At 39.5% G+C, this 24002-nt stretch overlaps 1 protein-coding gene across 2 annotated transcripts in view; it reads right to left on the reverse strand.

Annotated features, from left to right (window-relative positions):
- The window catches only part of LOC115056109 (NT-3 growth factor receptor-like), an 82028-nt gene that overhangs the window by 21354 nt on the left and 36672 nt on the right, over window positions 1-24002 (reverse strand). Inside the window, exons 6-12 of one of the 2 annotated variants that reach the window (XM_029522373.1) lie at window positions 23330-23472; window positions 22528-22672; window positions 15650-15762; window positions 15342-15525; window positions 7536-7559; window positions 3305-3351; window positions 703-805 (exon numbers count right to left, since the gene is read on the reverse strand). In XM_029522373.1, coding sequence (XP_029378233.1) covers window positions 703-805; window positions 3305-3351; window positions 7536-7559; window positions 15342-15525; window positions 15650-15762; window positions 22528-22672; window positions 23330-23472 — 759 coding nt within the window. Of the gene's footprint in view, window positions 1-702; window positions 806-3304; window positions 3352-7535; window positions 7560-13461; window positions 13489-15341; window positions 15526-15649; window positions 15763-22527; window positions 22673-23329; window positions 23473-24002 lie in introns of both variants that reach the window. The other variant, XM_029522374.1, reaches the window with a different exon arrangement.

The following is a 24002-nucleotide window of genomic DNA, read 5'->3' on the forward strand; positions in this document are numbered from 1 at the left end:
TTGTTATGGTTTGCCTTCTGTGATCATAGCCTGGTTCAAACATATTTTGTGAAGCCTACAATCAGTGACGTCTATTAACAATGCAATAGTATGACTATTCCTTTCTGTATAACCTGTCAGTATTAATTTAGGTTTTAAAACTTTTTTTTTTAATGTATGTAAATAATACAAACAGACATTGAATTACTACATAATACTACATAATATTTATTACTTAATACTGTGAAAGTAATTTTAAAAAACAGTTTATACTATATTTTTCATTTACAGTACAAAACCATAAATTGACGAACAGTGAAAGTGAAAAAGTGAACAGTGAAATTTTACAGTAACATAATGGCAACCCTGCTGCCAGTTGTTTACTGTTTTTTTTACAGAAAGTACTATCTTATCTTAATTAAGGTAGGTCACCTCTGCAGGTGGTGTGTGGTGGGGCTTAGCCTTTAATTTGGAGGTGATATGGGCAGGGGGCAGGTGAAGCACCCTCACTGTCATTGAGTGCAGCATCAGAGAAATTGACTATTTTTTGTTTTCATTTTTTGAAAATAAACTCTGATCATATTAGAACTACAATCGCTCACTGGAGGATTTTTTGCTGCAAGTCAAACACACTGCTTCACTGCTAGTGGTGAAAATGTAGAGGACAAGAGTGGAAGGAACAACTATTTCTGAGGATTTTTTTGCCACTACATGGCATCTTACCTTTCATGCCAAACTTGGAGTGCCGTCCATACTTGTTGATGAAGAAGAAGAGAACCACCAGCATCACACAGGCAAACACTGCCAGGCACACAGCCATGGTGACCTGAAGAAGGAGTTCACCACTGTTATACAGCATAAGTGTGTACACATGACAGGGAGTAAGTGTAGCCATTTCACATACTTCCTGTCCTTTCATGTGGCAAGTATAATGTATAATGTGACTTCAGCTATAATGTGACTTCAGCTTCTGCGGATGCAACCCTGTTATCACTTAATTGTTGTTTGTTTTATTCTTCACTGCTCAGCTCACTATTTCAGTGTTCCACAATCTCAGCCATGTGTTTCTTATTGTTACCTCACTGTCTCTCTTTCTTCACTTTCTCTCTCTTTCTCCCTGTCTCTCTCTCTCTCTCTCTCTCTCTCTCTCTTCCACTCTCAACCCAACCGGTCGAGGTAGATGGCTGCCCCCCCTGAGCCTGGTTCTGCCTGAGGTTTCTGCCTCTTAAAGAAATTTTTGCATTGCCACTGTTGCGAAGTGCTTGCTCATTGGGGGATCTGTTGGGTCTCTTTAAATAAATTTATAAAGAGTTTGGTCTAGACCTGCTCTATATGTAAAGTGCTTTGATGTAACTTTGTTATTATTTGGCACTATACAAAGAAAGTGAGAAATTACCTTGACAACAATAATCCAGCACATGGTCTGTTCCCAAAGCAGAGCCAGATGACACACTTACAATCACTAAGGAGAAATAATTACTAAGAATGAATCAAGACTTTTCTTATGTACATTGATTCTGGTCTTGTGGTCTCTGGTCAAGCGGACTATAGTCTTTTTGACTTTGGTGTACATGGACTCAGTAACAAAATGAGGACATGGTTAAAAAATCAGACCAATGTTCACTGGACCTAACTCAACTAACGCGTGGTAAGCGGGATAAAGGAAAAGCCTTGCTTATTTGCATTAGTCTGGTTTAATTCAGAATTATGTTGCATCAACAAGGCTTATATGTGTGTCTGCTGAGCTGCCATGGTAACTTGTCAAGAATGAAAAAAAAAAAGACAGAATGACGGTTTCACTTGTTGATTCTCTGCACTCAAATTACGATGTGAAACTTATAAAAAAGAAAAAAGGTTTTAAAATCCTGTCACTCAATTTACATTGTTTCAAATTCTAAATTGGATATCAACGTACAAAAAAAAGCTTAAATGTGATTAACATCCTGCTTGAAGACCTTTGTCTCTCATTGGCTGGGGAATTACCCTTTCAATAAAGGTCAATCCACACAAGTCAGCACTATTTAAGCAGTAAATTCAAAACAGAGTTAGACCAACATGGAAGGAAGTGAGAGAGGCAGAGTATTATTAGGACAGTGACAGAAGACCACAGTTTTCCTACCAACCATGACTTGTCCATTCATTGATGACCCTATGGGAGAAGATGCTCAAATAATAGTGAGCAATTAGCTCACCAGTCCCAAAGGTCTTCAGAGACCGAGGGAACCCCTGCCTTCCTTGATGAATATCTTGGGGAGAAATATTATTTCAGCCTAGCATGTTTTACCTCTGTAATCTGCTGGAACCACACCTCAGTAAAATAACATGGTGTAGCCATGGTGTAGCCAAGTTCTGAACGAAAAAGCAGGACCTACTAGCAGGACCTAGTCAGGTATGACTTCATATCGAGCTGATGAATGGAACAACAAAACATATACTAAAAAATATACTATATATATATATATATATATATATATATATATACATACATACTTTTCAGGTCATTGAGGGTGCTTCTGTTAAAAACACAGAATGAATATGCAGGTCAAGGAGTTGCAGAAATCCATACACTTCACATAAGAGGATAAATTAAAAGCCTTGATGCATTGCAACTATGTTGCTTACTGATATTATACACTCAGTATAGTTATCTGAATGTTCATTCATAAAAAAAGATTAATTGTAAGCTTATTTGTACAGAAAAAGCCACACAAAGGCAACAGAAAGTGCTTTATGGAATATAAAAGTGTAAAATAATATTAAGAAGTACAATACGCAATATCAACCAAAGTATATTTGCATAACGTAGAAAAAAAATGCATAAAGTCTGTCCACTATAGTTCAATGAGCTTGGTCCCTTGACTTATTAATAGCAGCCAAATTGCCTTTTTTCATAACTATGTCTTCATGTTCTTTATTAAGCTCCATCAGGAGCATTTGTTCTACTGCAGATAAAAACGCAGTGTTTCGCCCCTCTGTGTGTCATCTGTTTTCATTCATTCATTCCTCAGGGCTTCTAATTTAACTATATAAGCCAGGCCTGAATCTGCCTGATTAAACAAGGCTGGGCTGAGTTAGTGGAATAACTTGAAGATCAGTTTGGAGATGGCACTAGTTTGAGCCTGGGTTTGTTTGATTGTTTGTTTGTCTTATTTCACCATGTTGATGGAATACACCCCTAACAACACTCAACAATCTACACCCCCACAAACAACAACAATCACAACCCTGGAGACACTGGGAAACTGATGGGTCACAGACAACCTCTGTGGAACACATCATTACACAACATCACACCCAGTGGATTGTATTGTTGAGTCTTCCTCACCCCGAATGTGTGGTCCTCAGGTTTCTGAGTTTCTGCTGTTGGCGTTACTGCGGAAGAAACAAGGAGATGTTTTAGAAAAACAAACACAAACCACTGACTAAGATATTGAGTCATTTATCGGGTACAGTCCAGTCAGGTCAGCTGTAGTCAAGTACAGTTGAGAGTAGTTTCATCTCCCCATATGAAAAACAGTTAGATGATGATGAGCAAGCGTGCAGCAAGTGTATGTTTTAACGTTTTTTACGTTCGTTTTTTACAATGTCTCATGGTATGTACTTTCGTGAGTGAGTGTTGGAACTGTCAATCTTCAGGATGTGGGCAAAAAACGTTGAAATCTACGCGCTGTTATGCGTAATCTCGCTTTTTTTTATTTTTTTTTATTTTTTTACCTCTACTGTCATGCTGGAGAGCCTGGCGTCTGCAGCGGTGTCACTCACAGCCATGGCTTCCTCTTATCTCTACGGACATCTACATCTGGTATTATAACTACAAACATCCCAACGGAGCTCTGCAGACCAGGAAAAAAGACGAAACATCGAAAAAGAGGAAGGAGAGGTGGCTTTCGCCGGAGACTAAAAACTTTTCGGCTGGATCATCGCCGTAAACTCCCACCCCTCCGTCCTGCTGTCAAACGCCCAGTCCACGAGGAATAAGATCGATGAGTTGAAGACTCATGCTAAATTTAAAAGGGATTTTATGGACACTTGTATGCTTGCCTTCGCTGAAACTTGGCTGTCGGCACGGGATGAAGATTCAGACCTAACTCTAGCAGGGTTTGGAAGCTCCATACGCTTGGACCGGGACCCGGAGGCAACCAGGAAGAACCGAGGTGGAGGTGTGTGCTTTTATATCAGTCAGAAGTACTAACACCGTGGTGATGCGGTAGACAATATGCACCGCCGACATTGAGCTATTGTCAATGTCTCTTCGCCCTTTCTACAGTTTCAGCAACTTTTCTACACGCTGGTGTACATTCATCCGCGCGCCAATGTAACAGCAGCTTCCCAGCTGATCGCTGACGTCATGCACAAACTGGACTCAATCAGCCCAGTCACCTAAATTTATAATGGGTCTGGTCTGACAGAATGTAGCCGGTCTCCAGTTCTCTTTGGAATGCACTGACTGGGACAGTTTCTTCAAAGCGTGTGGACGAACTGACCGATACCATCTCTTCCTATATCACTTTTTGTACTGAGTCAGAAATTAAGACTAAAAAAGTGACAATTTTCCCGAACAACAAACCATGGATAACGAAGGATCTTAAATCTATCATCAACAAAAAGAAACACATATTTTTCTCGGGCTATCTTTTAGAAAGGAAAACTCTTTCAAGGGAAGTTAAGAATGAAATTAAGAAAGCAAAAATAATTTCTAAAAAGATCGAAAACTAGTATGCCAAGGGTGATGTTAGAGAGGCCTGGAAGGACATTAAGTCCATGTCATCAATCAACCACTCCAACTGTGAGCCCAAACAGCTGATCAATATAAATGGGATAAATGACAGGGCTCTTCCTAATGTTTTTAATTAATCCTTTTGTAAGTTTGAAAGGACGGACCTATATGAAAATTGTTCCAACCTCAGATATGTTCTTGAACATGGTAAGATAAATAACCTAGTGGTAATGCAGGAAAGTGTCACCAAACAACTTAGAAGGGTGAATGTCCATAAAGCTTCAGGCCAGAGGCGGTCCTGGCTAGTTTTGCACCCTGGGTGAAACATCCACATCCCCAACAACGAAACACCCCAACATACAAATAAAGGGATATATTATATTATTTATGTTATTTTATTGCATATGTTATTAAGTACACAAGTTAAGAAGAATAGAGAGACAAATACAAAAATAAGATAAATAATACTAATATTATAATAATGAACATAATCTGAATTCAGTGCTCAGACTGTAGCAGATTTTTCAACCTGGGTCTTTCTTTTCAGATAGAACCATATGAAAGTATAGATGTAAAGTGCAATCTAAAGTCTGACTTTTCTAGCCTTCTTTGATGCAAAATCATCAATTGGATCATCATATGAAATCTGTTGTGCAATTGTATGATTAATGCTTATGATGGCAAGCTCAGAGAGACATTGTGACATTTTGGACCGCAAGTATGTTTTTCTAAGCTTCAGCTTGTCAAAACTCCTCTCTGCTTCAACTACTGTCACTGGAAGGATCAGGCCAATTCTGAGTGCAGTCCACAGATATGGGTAGATATCTGCAAGCTCTGTCTCATGGATGATTTTTACATTTTAACATAACCCAATACATTACATGTAGCTATAAATCCTCTATAATAATTTTAGGAATGAAATACATTTTATTTGGAAGCAGAAGTTTGTGTTGTGTGGCCTGGGATCATAATACTGCAGAGGTCAGCGACCACCCGCCCCCTGCCCCCGTCCCTCCACCTTCCTTTTCCTCTGAGAGTGAGACTCTCTACACAGCCTCTGCAGCCACAAGTTGAACCCCGGCTCCCCTCCCCCTTGCTTTTCTTATGACAGACACTAACAACTTGTATGACTCTCACCAACAAGTTGATGTGATAGTAGGGGCGCAGCAGCGCACACTGCACCAACTTGACATGGAAATGAGCGGTATTATTCTAGAAATCTGGTGACTTTTTTTTTTTTTTAAGGATGCTCATGTGCCCCCAAATAGATTACGCCCTGGAAGCAGGAACCGGCTCTGCTTCAGGTCCTGACTTCATCTCTGGGAGAACATTTACAACTGTGCTGAATAGCTCTATTTCAATTGCGTCTGAATAGTGGATATATCCCAAAACTTTGGAAAACGTCCAACATTATTCCCGTATCTAAATCTAAACAGCCGAAAGAACTGAAGGAATACAGGCCCATAGCTCTCACATCTTTAGTGATGAAAATCTTTTAGAAAATCCCGTAAGAAATTATCCTTGGCTTTATTAATGGCAAACTTGATTCATTGCAGTTTGCATGCCAGGCAGGAAAAGGGGTGGATGATGCCAAGATTTTCATATTGGACAAAATTTACGAACATTTAGAAAAACCCCAATCCCATGTTAGAATGTTATTTGCTGATTTTGCTTCTGCTTTGAATAAGATGCAAGTACATATTTTAATTGAACGTCTAGCATCTAATTTTAACCTCCTGGAGCAGATTTTATTGTTGCTTTTAAATTTTTTAACTGACAGAGTTCAGCAGGTTTCAATGAATGGCCAATTATCGGACTGTGTCATCTGTGTAGAGACACTTATCTGGACCTTAACGCGTCAAAAAACTAAAGAAATGATAGTCGACTTCAGAAAAAATACGTCTAATCAAGACGTCAGTATTATCAATGGCAAGAAGGTCGAAATTGTGGACAACTACAAATACTTGGCCACCATATTTGACTGAAGCCTCAAATTTGACAAAAATACCGAGGCCATTGCCAAAAATGGTCAGCAATGGATCTACCTGCTGCAGAAATTGAATTCTTTTATGTGTCTTATAGCATTCTTTTATTGAGGGTCTGTTAACCTTTTCTTTTATATCTTGGTTTCATGGGTTGTCAGTAAAAAATACAAACAAACAAACAAACAAAAAAAAAAAAAAAAACAGTTTGTTCAGTATAGCTAAAACTTGTGCAAGGATAATTGGTGTGCAGATCTTAGATCTACACTCCCTGTGGAGCAGGAAGGTGCTGTAGAAAGCAAAATAAAAACATTTTTGCTCATTCAGATCATGTTCTGAAAGAGAGGATTTCTTTGATGCCCTCTGGGAGGCGCTAGCTTGCTCCCAGGAAAACAAACAGATATGACAATTCTTTTATTCTTTCAGCCATTAGGCTTATAAATGCTAGTACAAGTGCATAGCACACGGTTGTTATTACTTTTTTAGGTTTTTAATCCATTTATTTATTTTTTTTTATTTTACTTATTTACTGCCACTATTGTGCTTGCCACTACTGCACTTTATGGCTGGACCCATCAGCTGTCCTGCACTTTGACAGATGTGTGTATTGTTGAATGAATGTGTCAAATGTCCTGTCCTTGTTGCAACCCATGTACTGCAAACTGAATTGCTCCTTGGGGATAAATAAAAGTGATCTGATTGTGATTCTGATGAAGCATAGCTGTTGGTTTCCATTCAGAGGCTGATGTGTCACAGACAATGAAGCTTCAGGGGCTGAGTACAGGCCGAGTTTGGACTCAGATTTCAGTCAGTGTGAACACAATGATGAAGAGCTGAGAAAAACAAAACACACCTACCATAATCATAGTCCATCTCCAGATCTGTGGAGGAGAGAGGACATGATAGTGAGACAGGCAGATAATAGACAAAGACAGAAAGACAAGCATTTGTTTTTGATGTGTTTTTTGATATTGGCTAGTCATCAAACCTGTTTTGCCCTCAATTTAAGTTAATGCTTTAATTTCATGAAAAAAGTGCAATATCCATTGTTCATGCTTTATTTTGTAGCAGACCCATGATGTGCTTTTATTTTGAAATGCAATATGCGGCATTCATCGTGGGATGGAGAAGCTTAATTTCTGACTAGACTCCATGAGAGTAACAAGCAGAGAAGCACATGATGCAAACTTTTCTGTCTTCAGCCTTTTTCTACACCTTCGAAAGGAATGGCTGTACACTGTAATATTATTGACTGCTTATGTACAGTTTTGGTTGGTTTACGTGAATTTTGATGACTCTAATGTTAACCTTGCATATATATATAAAAGAAAACTGATTTTTAGATTTTTAGAAAAAAATGTAAATGAATAATTAATTTGAATCAACCACTCCAGAACATTCACGTTGTAGTCTTTGTGACATTTTTTTTTTTTTTCAACATTGGCTTTCTCTTTGCCACTCTCCCATATAGCTTCAACTGGCGAAAAACCCAGGCAACAGTTGTTGCATGTGCAGTCTTTCCCATCTGGGTCACTGAATATCTTAACTCCTTCAGAGAGGTCGTGGGTGTCTTGGTGACCTCATTCAGGTCATATCATTGTGATGATAGCCAGCTCTAAGCAGATTTAGGGTTAGTCCCAATACACCACCTACCCCTAAATTATGCGCATTCCCGTGAGGGTAGTGGTGTCCCAATTCCTTTTTTCATGTAGGGGGAAGGGGCTATGAATCTAGCCCTTCAGATCGAGGGTTTTCAGATGCTGACTTCCCAAGGAGGAGCCAGTGAAAATTTCACAGAATGCTTTACATCATCGTTTGCACTTTATGGCTGGACCCATCAGCTGGTCTCTAGATGCCAGGTTCAGATAAGGGTCCAGGACGGCACTTAACAGAGACCTGGGAAATCTCTGTTGGAGATAATAGTCTCTTAGAGGTTTGAGGGGTGTGGGGGATTTGAATCTCCACCTCCCCCTTTCTTCAGACCTCACAACAGGTGACAAGTTCACTAATTTCACTAGTTGTGACACTGCTTGAATCAACTTGCTAGACCTCTGTTGAATTAGGTTAGTCACTTTAAAGGGAATAAATATTTATACAAATGGTTCATGTTTTTGCTGGTTGTTTTTGTGCTGCCTTGCCTGTTTTTTGTGTTCTTGCTTCCCCTGCCCCTCCTCCCTGTGTTCTGACCCAGTGGGCATTTCTACTCCTCCCTTGGCTGATGAGGTACACCTGCTCTACATCTACCAACAATCAACTGCCCAAATATACTCTTATCAGACTGCTCTTCGCTGCCAGAGTATTCAATCTGTTTGGTGATCTCTTGCATCTTCTCCCGTTATTTCCCAGTTCCATTATGTAGCGATAGTCTTCAATACCCATAATACACCGCTTCGTGGGTCATGTGTCAACTTCCTGGATGTGAATAAACGTTCCCTGACGTGAGTTTACCATGTCCCTCATTATACATGGTGTCAGAAGCAGCAAACTGCAAATCTCCACGGTATTTTCAGGTGAAGTACAGTGTAGTTAACTTGCAGAAGAAGTTTTTGTGCAGTTTTAAGACCGAAAATGACTGTCAGACAGGCAAAGGCAGTTACCGGTGCAAGGTGCTAGTGTTGCTAGGGTGCAGCCACAAGGGGAAAGCTGAAAGAGCCTTATCACATAGAGCTGGAACAGGGAGTAGTACCTGTAGACCTGTCTGCCCCACAACATGTTCCCCTTCCCCTCAGAGATGCAGTGAGAACAGAAATGCAGAAAATGGAAGAAATGGGAGTCATTTCAAAAGTAACTGAACCAACAGAGTGGTGTTCAGGTATTGTTGTGATTCCCAGACCAGCTAATAAGCTCCCCAGAATATGTGTAGACCTCACACCCCTGAACACAGCAGTAAAAAGGAAGTGTCATATTCTCCCAGCAGTAGACCAAACATTAGCAATGATGAAAGATGCTAAAGCTTTCACAAAGCTTGACGCCTATTCCAGATTTTGGCAACCCCCCCCCACAACAGAGTCAAGGTCTCTGTATAACATTCCACAATTAAATTTACATTTCTTGATTTAGCTTCAGAAACAGCATTTTTGATGCCACCCCACAAGTTCTCGATTGGATTAAGGTCTGGGGATCAGGCTGGCATCTCCATAATATTTATTTTTGTTGGTTTGGAACCAAGATTTTGCTCATTTACTATTGTGTTTGGGGTCATTGTCTTGTTGAAACACCCATTTCAAGGGAATGTCCTCTTTAGCATAAGGCAACATGACCTCTTTAGTCAAGTATTTTGACATATGCAAACTGATCCATGATCCCTGGTGTGCAATAAATAGGCCCAACACCATAGTAGGAGAAACTTGCCTATATCATATGGTGCTTGCACCACCATGCCTCACTGTCTTCACTGGGGACTGTGGCTTGAATTCAGAGTTTGGGGGTCGTCTCACAAACTCTCTGTGGCCCTTGGACCCAAGAAGAACAATTTTGCTCTCATCTGTCCACAAAATGTTCCTCCATTTCTCTTTAGGCCAGTTGATGTGTTCTATTGGCATATTGTAACCTTTTCTGCACATCTTTTTTTAACAGAAGGACTTTGTGGGGGATTCTTGTAAATAGATTCACTTCACACAGACGTCTTCTAACTGTCACAGTACTTACAGGCAACTCCAGACTGTCTTTGATCATCCTGGGGCTGATCATTGGCTGGGCCTTTGCTATTCTGGTTATTCTTCGATCCATTTTGATGGCTGTCTTCCATTTTCTGCCACATGTCTCTGGTTTTGCTCTACATTTTAAGGCATTGGAGATCATTTTAGCTGAAGAGTTTTCCCCTCTCCAATCAACTTTTTAATAAAAAAGTACACTGTTCTTCTGAACAATGTCTTGAACGACCCATATTCCTCAGGCTTTCAAAGAGAAATGCATGTTCAACAAGTGCTGGCTTCATCCTTAAATAGGGGCCACCTGAGTCACACCTGTTTTTTCCCAAAATTTATGACCTCACTGATTGACTGCCACACTGATATTTTTTTTAACACACCTCGTGAGGGTGCATATCACAAATGCTGGGTCTTGTTGGTTTTCTGAGAATCTACTGCACCTACTGGTAAATTGTTTGCCATTTAGCAATAAAAAAATTTACTAAAAACCTTGATTAATCTGGTTAATAACATTGGACTGCTATTATTTGAACACTACTGTATATTCATTCAATTATAGCCGCCACGCCTTAAAATTTCTTTTATTCAGTTAATTTATTTTGTCGCAAATGCACCACTACCACATCTCTCCACCTTTACAGCACAGCCTGTGTGATAATGAGTGCAACAGCGGGTGGAGGGGAGGAGAGGGGAGTGAGAAAATGGGGTGGTTGGGGGATCCTATTGGAGTTCATTACTAACAAGAGCGCTGCCTTGAAAATTACATAACGTGAGACACCAGGTCAGAGTCAGAGAAGTGTTGTCATGAGGAATAAAGCAGTGAATTACCGGAGAAAAGGTAGACTTATTAGCTTACTCTGTGACGCTAACTTGGAGTCAACTAATTGATAGCATAAAGCTAGTATCTACACGTCATTATGTATTAACTGCTGACTGCATTTTCAGATTAACTTGTTCAAATATTTCTCTAAGAAGAGAAAGACAACTGGAAAAGATAATGGTCTAAGCCTTTATCTGACATTGTATATGGCTGAGATGTATAGGTTGTAGTGGTTGTAAGGGAAAAAGCCATTTTCAACTGGCCAGCCAATAAATACTTAAAAGTTAAATCTGCAGTGCCGTTTATTTACTCCGCCACGCTCCCCCAGAGAGTCTGCCGTTGCTGCTGAAACAAAACCCAGAGGAAACACTGAACTATGTACCTAAGTTTATGGCACAGTTAGCGATGATCACCACACCACTAATGGAGCTGCAGAAAGAGATTATAGATAAAAGGCTGGAGGAGATAAAGAGCAAAAGAGGCAGTACGGTGGCCAGGAATGTCAACACAGATAGGTCAGAGGGTGGAAAGTTGTGAAATGTGTCAAAAACATAGGTTACATAACCATGAACAACTATTGCCTACTGCTGTTCCTGACCATCCTTGGCAGAAGTTTGGCATGGATCTCTTTGAGTGGTCAAAGATACAGTACATTTAGATAGCTGAAGTCCAACACATGTCAGCAGAGGTCACTATTAAAGCAGTCAGAGGCCTTTGCAAGACATAGAACTGCAGAGACTGTGATATCAGGCGGTTTGCAAAAGAATACCAGTTCACACGTTACGAGCAGCCCTAGGTACCCCCAGGCCAATGGGAGGCGGAGCGCTGTTGCAAGCTAAAAGAATAATTTATGCTAGTCTATCCAGTACTATTACAATACCCATAATACAATGCTTCGTGGGTTAGGGTTAGGGTTAGGTGTTTCGACTTCCTAGTTGAAACAAGTTCTTTGTCAGGTATTTGGATATTATCTTTTTTCAGTTGTACTTTGTTTGTTTGGCTAAAACGTTGAGCCCAGTCTCCATCCATCTTCATCCACTTAACCAAGGTCGGGTCGTGGGTGTAGCAACGTCAGCAGGGAGCCCCAGATTTTCCTTTCCCCAGCCACATCGACCAGCTCTGACTGGTGCATCCCGAGGCGTTCCCAGGCCAGAGTGGAGATATAATCTCTCCACCTGGTCCTCAGTGTGCCCCAGGTCCTCCCCCCAGCTGGACGTGCCTGGAACACCTCCCAAGGGAGGTGCCCAGGAGGTATCCTAACCAGATGCCCAAACGACCTCAGCTGGCTCCTGTCAATGCAAAGGAGCAGCTGCTCTACTCTGAGCTCCTTTTGGACAACCAAGCTCCTCACCCTATTTCCAAGGGAGAAACCAGCCACCCTCCTGAGGAAGCTAATTTCGGTCACTTGTATTCACAATCTCAGTCTTTTGGTCATGATCCAGTTCTCATGACCATAGGTAAAGATAGGAACAAATTTACCTGAAGATCGAGCGCTCTTTTTTCATTACAGCTGCAGTTCATTTTACGTTTCCTACAAGAACTCAAAATATCATGATAGTAAGTATTTAACCTTTAAGCAAATTTTTCAATCACTCTATAACCTAGTCAAAATAAACAACACTTCCAAGAGGGTTCCAGAGTCACAAAGTACCCTGAACATGCATGTCTTTGAACGGTGGGAGGAAACAAGAGTACCCAGAGGAAACCCACGCAGGTACGGGGAGAACATGCAAACTCCGCACACAGAGGCCCCAGGCCCAGGAACCGAACCCATGACCTTCTTATTGTATGGCAACAGTGCTAACCACTATGCCACTGTGCCCTACTCAAGTAGTAAAAAAGCGAAAATATGTTTATATACCGTGAAGAAAAAATTGTCTGGATGCGCCAAACTTCATGAATTATTAGTGGGCAAATCACTCAAAGTATATCACTAAAATATAAAGTATGTATTAATTCACTTCAGGCACCTGTATTCGGATCTTTGGCTCTGCTCACTTGTGCAGCACTTCTGGTCAACAGTCACACAGAAACTCTCCTCTTGTTGCCTGCTTGCTGTCCCTGTGTCTGGAGGGCAGTGCTGGCCTCATGCTCTTTGGCTGCATTGGCTCCCTGAGCGTGGTGTCTTTGGTGCCCTTGCATGCTTGCACCCAGGCCGTTTGACCCACCTCCGGTCCCTGGTGATGATTTCAGATGCATGTTTCATGATGTAGTGAGCGACCGTAGATGCACTCACCAGCTACTGTCACACTGTGTTAAGTTGCTCTCTGAACCTAATACACTGCCTACATCTACTGTCTACTCTTCCTTTACTTTTTTCCTCTATTGAGCCATCTTCTTCTGTCATAACTCCCACTTTTTTACAGTGATCAACACAATAATATTTTGAACTCTCATTATTTTAAGGTGGGTGACGGGAACAGCATAGCAAACTTCACTCCAATGCCACCAACGCCTGTTAAATGTTTTCTCTCCTTCTATCCTATCCCTGTATGTGGCTGGTCTCTCCTATGGCAGCAGACGGGCCACACTGGCTTCCATTCACCTCATCACCTGACTATCTAAGCCTAGTCCTCACTCTACTACTCATGCTCATGATTCTGCTTAATCACCATGTGTCTTCGGTGTTCTCTCCACATGCTCATCCTTTTTTCCATCTCATCCATTTCCATCTCTTCATACGTTCTACCAGTGTCTTTGCTTCAGGGTCCAAAATATATATCTATATCTTTTGAAAGATATAGATATATATCTCTTTTTTTTCTTCACATTTTCACATCCTGCCCTTTGTTTCACTGTGGTGTAGCTCTGCCTTCCTACACAAAAGTCATTTGACTCAATAAAGGCTGATGAACTTGTTTCCAGGGAGGGCTGCTGATTGTCTCAGACAGGCACTGAAATAATAAAAGTTTTGGCTGCAAGACTAAAAGTACATCAATCTCATAAAAACTTGACCTGCGTGTGGTGTTAAAGGGCATATTGCAGATTAACGACCACTTTGAATCAATGTTTAGAAAAATAATATAGGAACTGTTTTTTCTTCAAAATATTTGCAAATACATTAATTAGGCTTCTAGAGTAATTTTTGTGAGAAAATTTTACTTCCAAGTCCGAAAAAGCTAAAGTGGAGGGGACGTAGGACAATCAGTGGAGAGCAGGGCAGGTGGTGTTAGCTTATGTAATATTGCACAGATTACCATCATATGTCCAGCAATAGCAAAATTATTAAGTCATCTATTACAGGCAGGAGTATTGACACTAACATATAATCAAAATTTATGATTTTGAAGAAGTGTCTCATATTTATAATATCTGTCAACACTACAAGGTATAGTGCTGTACTATTGCCGCAGGAGACGTTTTGTTTGTTTGGAGCTTGTTTGGGAAATGCAAGGCCAGACACAAGTGTGTTATGTTTAGGGCAGAAATCATTAATTCCTCTATTTAGTTATTTTACTTACATGTTCTATTTTCCATATTTGAACTAAGATAATAAAGTACATAATAATGCTGAATGTTCAGCAGATTTCTAAAACTCAAAATTTCTCCACCACAACCGGAGCCTGCTTCAGACAGCTGGGCTGAGGACACTGTGTGCATCGAAGGCACCACACCCGGTGTCAGTCGCACCTGGGTCTCATGTTGAACTCCATTAGATCACTTGATAATCCTTTGGTCGAAAGCGTCGTTTGTCGTAGCTGATGCAGCCGTGAAGTCCGTCTCTTCAGCTGCACAAAACGCACCCAGGAAAGGAGGATAGCGGTGTTTTTTTTCCTGTTAGGAAACCTGTGGACTCAATGTCCTGACAGGCTGGAATTTGTGCAACCTCCACAAACGCAATGCAATACAACACTACTGAAAACACACCAACTCCCTGACTGATAACTACCTACTCCCACACTGAGTGATGGCAGAACCTAGCATACGACTCCTTCTGCCTACGTCATATGACGCGGTGTTGAAAAAAAAATAGCACTTTTAGAGGCTTAGCTCAAAACTTCTCACTTTTTGGACAAAATTTGTGCTCTTATGTCTTGAAAAAAACTTAAAAACCACCAAACTTAACTTTTCAAATGGTATTTTTTTTGACAAGTTTCATCTCAAAAAATTACCTGTAATATGTACTTTGAACTAAAAACTAAACTAAACTAAAAAAAATGATGGTGCAAGGATGTGAAGAGAATCTAACCCACCGTCAAAGGGCTTGTTAAGGAAGTGTCCGTACACAGTACTGGTTGCTTCTCCCAGGTAGTTGGTGGCCTTCAGGGTATAGTTCCCGTTGTTGTGGTGTGTTGGGTTTTTGAAGGTCAAGCAGCCTTCTATATAATCCTGGTAAATGTCCATGTCAGGACGCACATACTCCGTGTGGGAGATTTCCTGAAGGAAAGTGCAGCAGTAGTCCAACAGTAACTTCACTACCAACTAACAAAGCTGATTAGCCAGGATGCAAACACAAACACACACAGCTGTTGTAAAACACTGTCATATGAATCAAGAGCACCTTGTCTTTGTAGAACCACTGCAGGGTTGGATGGGGTGACCCCCTAACTGTGAATTCAATGCAGGTATCATGGCGACGCTCAGGCTCCTTCAGCTTCACGATGGAGGGAGGAACTAGAAATAAAAGATAGCAACACCACCAAAATCTGAACTTCACTTCCAATCAGTGTCTTTTTCCTGACCATAGCTGTGTCCTGTCCTTTGGTGGAAGTGCTTTGAAGACTTTCTGTATTTGAAACACATAGTTATTAATGTTACATAATAGAGTCCAGTGACCTGTCTGTGTTTGTGGATTTGTGTGTGTCACAGCCTGCTGATGTTGTAAGGTCAACACAGTTGTGTAACCACAATGCGTTGTGATGCAGCTCAGACTCTGCCTGTGACAACATGTGAACATTTAGATTATGATATTTTAAACCCTGGAATATTCATATATGTCCCTATGGCATAGCAACAACACTATTGTGTCAGTGTGGAACTACAAACAATTTCCCATTCAAATGATGAGGAAAGTGTGCCCAAACATATATATATATATATATAAACTTACTTACTTTTTTTTTAACAATTTAATTTGTAAATGTTAGAATTTACCGAAAAAAATGGTGTCAGCGGATGGATAAAAAACCCTGAAGCTCCCTCTTGAGTTCAGTTAATACCATCATTGAGATGGGAGAGACTGCACAAAACACATTTTGCTGGTTCTTCACCAGTCAAAGCTTTCAAGGAGTTATACTGTTTACTACATTTTTATTTTTACACTACATTTTATTTTTTATTAATTGACTTGCCAATTTTCTAAAGTAATTTGTACAAATCTGTTTCCACAAAAATAAAAAGATGTTTGCTAAGCATATTTCAAATAAAAAGGGCCATCAGGGGTGTGGGATGAATACTTCTGAGGCACTCTTAACTGTGTATATTATATATATATATATATATATATATATATATATATATGTGTGATAGACACTATGATATTGGGATCACATTAAATCAAATGCATTTTATTTATGTAGCACCAAATCACACGATAGCTATAGCTACATCATAGGCACTTTACATATAGAGCAGGTCCAGACCGAACTCTTTATGGAGTTATTAAAGAGACCCAACAAATCCCTCCTTAGGGCAACCATTTGGCAACAGAAGCTATGTTTGCATGCACAAAATTTCATTTAATCAATTCAATTCAAACTATATTTACAGAGCGCATTTCATGCACAAGACAGACTCAACGTGCTTTACAGCATACAACAAACAATACAAAGCACAGAGTAAGCACACACACACACAATCAAACGCTGTTGAGAAAAGAAAAGGTTTTCACCTATTTTTAAAAGTATTGACTGACGGGGCAGTCTTTACTGTCTCAGACAAGCTGCTCCACCTGCGTGGGGCATGGGGCAACAGAAAATGCAGCCTCCCCTTCCTGAGTTTTTGTGCAGGGAGTGACTAGTGTACTAGTGTTTGTGGACCTGAGGGTTCTTGCTGGTGTGTAAGTAATTAGCATGTCTGTTAGGTCCTGAGGTGCATGACCATTTAGTGGTTTGTAAACTAACAGGAGGACCTTGAAATCTATTCTTTTTTTGATGGGTAACCAATGCGTTGTTTTAAAAACTGGTGTGATGTGTTGATATTTTTTTGTACCAGTGAGAGTACATGCTGCTGCATTTTTAATTAATGTTTGGTGTTTGTGAAGCCAATGAATAGGCCGTTACAGTAATCTAATCTGCTGGTTATGAATGCATGAATTAATTTTTCAGAATCAGGTTTTGATAGAAAACTTCTTAATTTGGATATATATATTTTAGATGGTAGAAGAATAATTTTGTGATGTGGTGGATATGACTCCTGAAGTTTAAATTGTCCATGACTATGCCAAGATTTCTTGCAACAGTTTTGCTTTCCAGAGAGAGGGACTTGAAGTGTTCCACCACTCTCAGTCTTTGAGTCTGTGCACCAAAGATTAGTATTTCTGTTTTGTCTTTATTTAACTGCAGGAAGTTTTCTGTCATCCATTTGTTAATGTCACTGATGCATTGGATGAGGGACTGTACGGAAGATAAATCAGGGTATAGAGAAATGTAAAGTTGCGACTCGTCTGCATAATTGCGGTAATTGACGTTATGGTTATTGATGACATGTGAAAATGGAGGCATATAGAGGTTGAACAGTAATGGTCCAAGAATTGACCTCTGGGGGACACCCACATGTAACGTCCCTTTTGTTTCAGGAGAAGTCGCCGATGAAAATAATAATACTTCCTGTCACGTTAATATGAATTGAACCATTTTAGAACAGGACCAGATAAGCACACCCATCTCTCGAGTCTCTCCAACAGAATGTTATGGTCAACAGTGTCAAAAGTGGCACTGAGATCAAGTAGAACAAGAACAGATATTTTTTTGGAGTCTGTGTTTATATGCAGGTTGTTTATTACTTTGATGAGAGCTGTTTCTGTGCTATGGTGGGGACAAAAACCTGATTGATAAATATCTAGGAGGCTATTTGATGTGAGATATTTTTTGAGTTGAATGTAAACAGTTTTTTCAAGTATTCTACTAAGAAATGGCAGATTGGAGCTGGGCCAATAGTTTGCTACAACATTTGGATTCAGATTATTTTTCTTCAGAAGTGGTTTTATGACTGTTTTAAGTGATGTGGGGAAAATACCAGACTGAAGAGACCAGTTAATGATTTTTAAAACTTTGGGTGCAAAACAATTAAAGACGGTTTTGCCTCTCTCTCTCTCTCTCTCTCTCTCTCTCTCTCTCTCTCTCTCTCTCTCTCTCAACCCAACCGGTCGAGGCAGATGGCCGCCCCCCCTGAGCCTGGTTCTGCTCAAGGTTTCTGCCTCTTAAAGGAAGTTTTTCCTTGCCACTGTTGCCAAGTGCTTGCTCATCGGGGGATCTGTTGGGTCTCTTTAAATAAATTTATAAAGAGTTTGGTCTAGACCTGCTCTATATGTAAAGTGCCTTGATGTAACTTTGTTATGATTTGGCGCTATACAAATAAATCTGATTTGATTTGATTTGATTTTAAAAAAAATGTGGTTAGAATAGGTTCCAAGCAACAGGTGGAGGACCTGAGCTGACCAAACAATATTAGAGATTAGATCTCTGTTGGATCTAAGCGGTCAAACTGGGACATAAAACAGGTGGAGCCCCTGGAAAAATGAAGGAGAGGTTAATTTTTTGGTCTGAGGGCACTGATGATTTGTTTGATTGTGTTAATTTTGCTATCAAAAAATAAAGCAAATTGCTCACATTTTTCTGTAGACAGCAAATGTGATGGGATGGTGGATGGTGGATTTATGAGTGGTGTCAACAGTGGAGAAGAGTACTTTACTATTATTAACATTTTCATTTATAATTTTAAAAAAGAAAGACCATCTAGCTTGTTTAATAGCTTTGTTATATTCATTCAGTTTGTCCTTATAAATCTCATTAACAACCTTAAGTTTTGTTTTTGTCCACTGTCGCTCTGCCTGGCGACACTTTCTTTTAGACTGTCTGACCTCTATGCCAGTTCTCCAGGGAACTTTTACTTTTTCTACATGTTTAGTTTTAACTGGTGCAATGTTGTCCAGTACTCTGTATTTTTAAGTTGAAACTGTCCACAGGATCACCAGCTAGCGATACATTGGACGGTCCCTTATTCATGGTCCCTTGAAAACTTTCAATTGTATTGTTGTTGATTATGCGTTTTTTGATTGTATGAGAACTATTATAGTGTACAGAGGAAGCAGATACATTAAAATATATGCAACAATGGTCAGAGAAAGCTACATCTATTACACATGGTGTAGTAATATTATGTCCTTTGGTGATGATGAGATCCAAAGTGTGTCCTTTATTGTGGGTAGGTCCACGGACGTGTTGGGAGAGATCAGATGCCTCCAGCAAACTCAAAAAGTTAGTGGCATCTGGATATGTTTCATTGTCAATATAAATCACCTGATAAAATAAGACAGTCATAGTTGGTGGAGACCTCGGCCAGTAGTTGAGAGAATTCTTCCAGAAAGCCACTTTTAGACTTTGGTCGACAATAGACTGTTACTATTAAGATTGGGGTTTTACACTGTACAGATATTACTAGGTATTCAAAACAATTATATTCGCCAAGAGAGATGTCCTTAAAACTATAAATGTCGGAAAAGACGGCAGCAATTCCACCACCTCTCCTATTCGCTCTGGTAGTGTGGAAAAAGTTGAGATTGGGAGGAGCATTCTCAATGAGTGTAGCTGCACCATTTCTATCTAGCCAGGTTTCAGTTAGCAGAGTGACGTCTAGACTGTGGGTGCTAATTAGATCATTTATTAAAAATAATTTATTTGTGAGTGACCTGACGTTTAACGAGCCATTTTTAATATTTGAGGTGCATTTCTGTGTGGAGGGGTGGTGACTGAAGTAATATTGATAAGGTTGCTAAGGTTAGCTGATTTTGGGAGATCAGAAATGCATTTCATAGGTCTGACATTTGTGATAACTGGGATTGAAGAGACAGTGCTACTAGAATGTATATAGTATGGATAAGCTGACCGTCAACCAGAGAAAGCTTTGCAGGAGTGCTGGTTGAGTTCAATGTTCAGGGCTAACAGTTAGTTAGTTATTTAGATTACATTTCAGATTAGAGTTTTACTTTTTATATGGACCGTAAAAAAGATCTGCTCATGATGTGTTTAGATATATGTTTGAGTGGTAGCATATTTGTGTCCAATATAGAGCAGAGGCTTCATTTATAAAACTGTGCGTAAGATCGTTAAAAGATAATGTAACGATAACGAGTCAGAGTCATGATGAATTTATGTAGTTATTCCAACTTTTCTATCTATGAAGGTTCTTTGGTTGCTTTGGATTTAAATTTAGGATCACTGTGTTCATCAGGTTGCTTAGGGGTGCACACATTCCCGTGTCAAGTCTGTTTTTTTATAGATCAGATGTAGACATATATGTGGAAAGTGATGTGCGCCTCGTTTTGTGTACACCGTGTTTAATAAAAGAGGCCCAGTTCTTTTCAACTCCCACCATGTCTTCTGCTAGCTATAGTAAAGGTGGGAATACGTTACATCAACATATGGCTAACGTAACAGACATGCACAGTTAAAATAATTTCTACCCAAATTTCGGAATAAGTGTTTACATATACGCCATTGGGTCAACAATTGGCATAATCCATCCATCTTGATCACGAGGAAGTTTTGATCTGAACAATTACTGGTGTCCATGTAAACATAGCTAGTGGCAAGGAATTTTTTCCTTTTAAAGGCAAAAACCTCAGAAAGAACAAGGCTGAGGGAGGACAGAATTCACCTGGACTGATTGGGTTCAGAGGGAGAGAGAGATAGGAAAGGCTGGCCGGAAAGATAATGAAAGCAGGCAGAGAGAGGATGCAAGAAAATACAAGCAAAACATACAGATGTAAGGAGTGACTGAAACCTGGTAAAACTAAGTATGTAAGTAAATATTAGCATTAAGTGAGAGTGCTTGGTCACTGAGAGCTTTGGGCTTTGATTAGCTGTTTAGTTTTCATGTGTAACTGAGTATCTTCTACATAACAATGAAAATCTATGCTGTGCTTCCTGATAATATTTCCTAAAAGAAGCACATATAGGGTGAAAAGGAGTGGTCCAAGTACCGAAACCTGTGGAACTCCATAATTAATTATAGTGTTTGAGGAAGAGCCATTGGCAACAGGAAGAAACTGATAGCTATCTGATTAGTATGAATTATACAAGCTTAGTGCAGTTCCTTTATTTCCAGTTTCATTTTCTAATCTCTGTAATAAAATATTGTGATCAATGATGTTAAATGTAGCACTAAGATCCAAACAAGCATGGAGGCTAGTCCTTTTCTAAATCCATTAGAATATGATTGGTAACACTTACCAGTGCTGTTTCTGTGCTATAATATGTAATAAATCTTGACTGAAACTCTTCAACTAAGCCATTGCTATGGAGATGCTCATATAATTGGCTTGCAAATGCTTTTTCAAGAATTTTAGAAATGAAATGGAGGTTAAATACAACTAAATCAAGATGAGTTTTTTTGAGGAGAGGTTTAAAAACTGCAATATTAAAAGTCTGTGGTACATTACCTAAAGATAAAGTCCAATTGATCAAAAAAAAAAGAAAAAAACATTTTTTTTTCCCAATGACGGTTATTGTGGGAGGTAGAGGATGAGAGGGAGTCAGTGGATGGGTTTGGAAGAAATGAAATATGATGTTTGGGGGATATACTGTATATTTAATGTGTGTACTTCATTCAATACAAAATTCAATATGCTGCATATGCCCATATAAAAAAATCAAGTAAAAACTTGATCACAAAAAAAGATTGATCAAATCTAAAATATATATGTTAAGAAGTGGAAAAACATCTTTAAACAGCCTGGTTGGTATCTGGTTTTAAAGACAAGTTGATGGTTTGGATGATGGAAATGGAGAAACTAGCTCGGAGAGATTTAACGGTGAAAAGATTCCAAATATAAAGCAGGTGTTACAGTTGATTGCATTTGATAGTGGACTACTGCCAATTGTAGGTTCAATTTTGCCTCTGATTGCTACAATTATATTCATAAAAAAAGCCCATAAAATCATCGCTGCTGAGAATTAAAGGAATCAGTGGTTTAACTGAGCTATGACTCTGTCAGCCTGGCTGCATTATTAAAGACAAATGTAGGATTGTTCTTGTTGTCTTCTATCAATGCTGAATAATAGGAGCTTATGGCATTGCAAAGAGTTATTTATATGCTTCTGAGTTTTCTTTCCAGGCTATGTAGATTAATCTACATCACTATTCACATTGACAAGCATCTGACAAATAAGACAACAGATGAAAAGTAGCAGCTGTGTTTGTGTGTATGTGTGTCCTTACAGTGAACAGTGAGCAGGACTGAAGCATTGGTCATGCCCACCACATTTGTGGCGGTGCAGGTCAGCAGGAAGTTGTTGTCGTCTTTGCTCACATTGACCAGAGTGATGTTGATGGAATGAACAGTGTTGTTGTTGTAAACTTTGGCCTAAAGGGAGTTGAACAACATTTTACTATCACAGCTGAGTGGGCTGTCCTGGCAATCCAGCTCACTATCCAGCATAGTCAGTTAGCAAACAATCATTGTTAGCATTCTGTTGCAATTACACTTAAAAGACAACACACAAAACACAACACATAATAGCATGTTCACATGGGCATATCAACATGCTTAGTTTACCTGCCATAAGCCTAACATTAGTGTGATGCTGGCCTGCTCTTTTTGTAATGTTAACGTAATGTTAAACTGCAGCCTGATTAGCCAAAGGAAACATAGTCACAGGCTACTTTCTGAGATTAAGTAAATAATGAAGAGAGAGAACATTATGATGCTCCAACCATTACCAGAGGAGGCTTAATTAGATGGACTTTCATAATTTCACATGATGAAGCCCAACATGGTCTGCAAGCCTAAAATTTGTGAAGCTGGTTTTGGATAAACTGTACTGATTGTGAAACAAGTGGAATCACACAGAATTCTGGATATGGGTCCGTATATACATGATTGAAGTGAGACAGAGACAGTTCAGACTTCAGAGTGTGTCACACTGTGTGAAGTTTGTGGGGGTGTCCATTCTAGAGTATGTAAACTCTCAATATGTAATGTATCAGCATATTAACACAATATGCTCACATGTGTTTCTACCTCTTGTGTGTTGATGGAGTGCATTCCGTTGACAGGCCAGTCCACCTCAGGTAGGGGGGACCCGGAGCCATTGCAGATGGCAGTAACCTGGTCTCCCTCTACAACAGTCAGATTGCTGTGACTGACACTGATTTCAGGCAGGTCTGAGACAGAGGACAGAGGTCTACCATGAGCTGGGCCAAACTGGCCTCTACAACAGGAAATTATTCCATCCAGCAGGCAGGCAAGCAGCTGATCATCAAAAAGAAGTTTGGCTGTGTCGTAGACATTGGGGCAACCTGACACCAAATGGGTCAATGAGCAGTGGTCGTAGCTTTTGTTGCTCAGAAATAAAACCATCAGTCTAGTTTCATAAAGCTAATTTCTGAGCACTAAAACTCATTTATATGTTTGTGTAGTAGTTTTTTGGTGGATGATCACTGTGTCAGAAAACATTTCAGTAACTGAAGATGCTAATGTACTTGGTTACAAATTCATTTTAACATATAAATGAAATTAGAAGGTAATTAATTATCTGACTTATATTAATGGCTAATAAAAAAAAATCAATGAAATATTAGTATAATATATTATAATAAATATCCAAATAAAAATGAAAAATGAAGAATAATAACCTGAAGAAAAAAATATGAAGAAAATTTTCCATTGTTCTTTCATCATGAACAATAAGAAC

This window comes from Echeneis naucrates, chromosome 16, assembly GCF_900963305.1.
Source record: "Echeneis naucrates chromosome 16, fEcheNa1.1, whole genome shotgun sequence".
Taxonomy (NCBI): Eukaryota; Metazoa; Chordata; class Actinopteri; order Carangiformes; family Echeneidae; genus Echeneis; species Echeneis naucrates.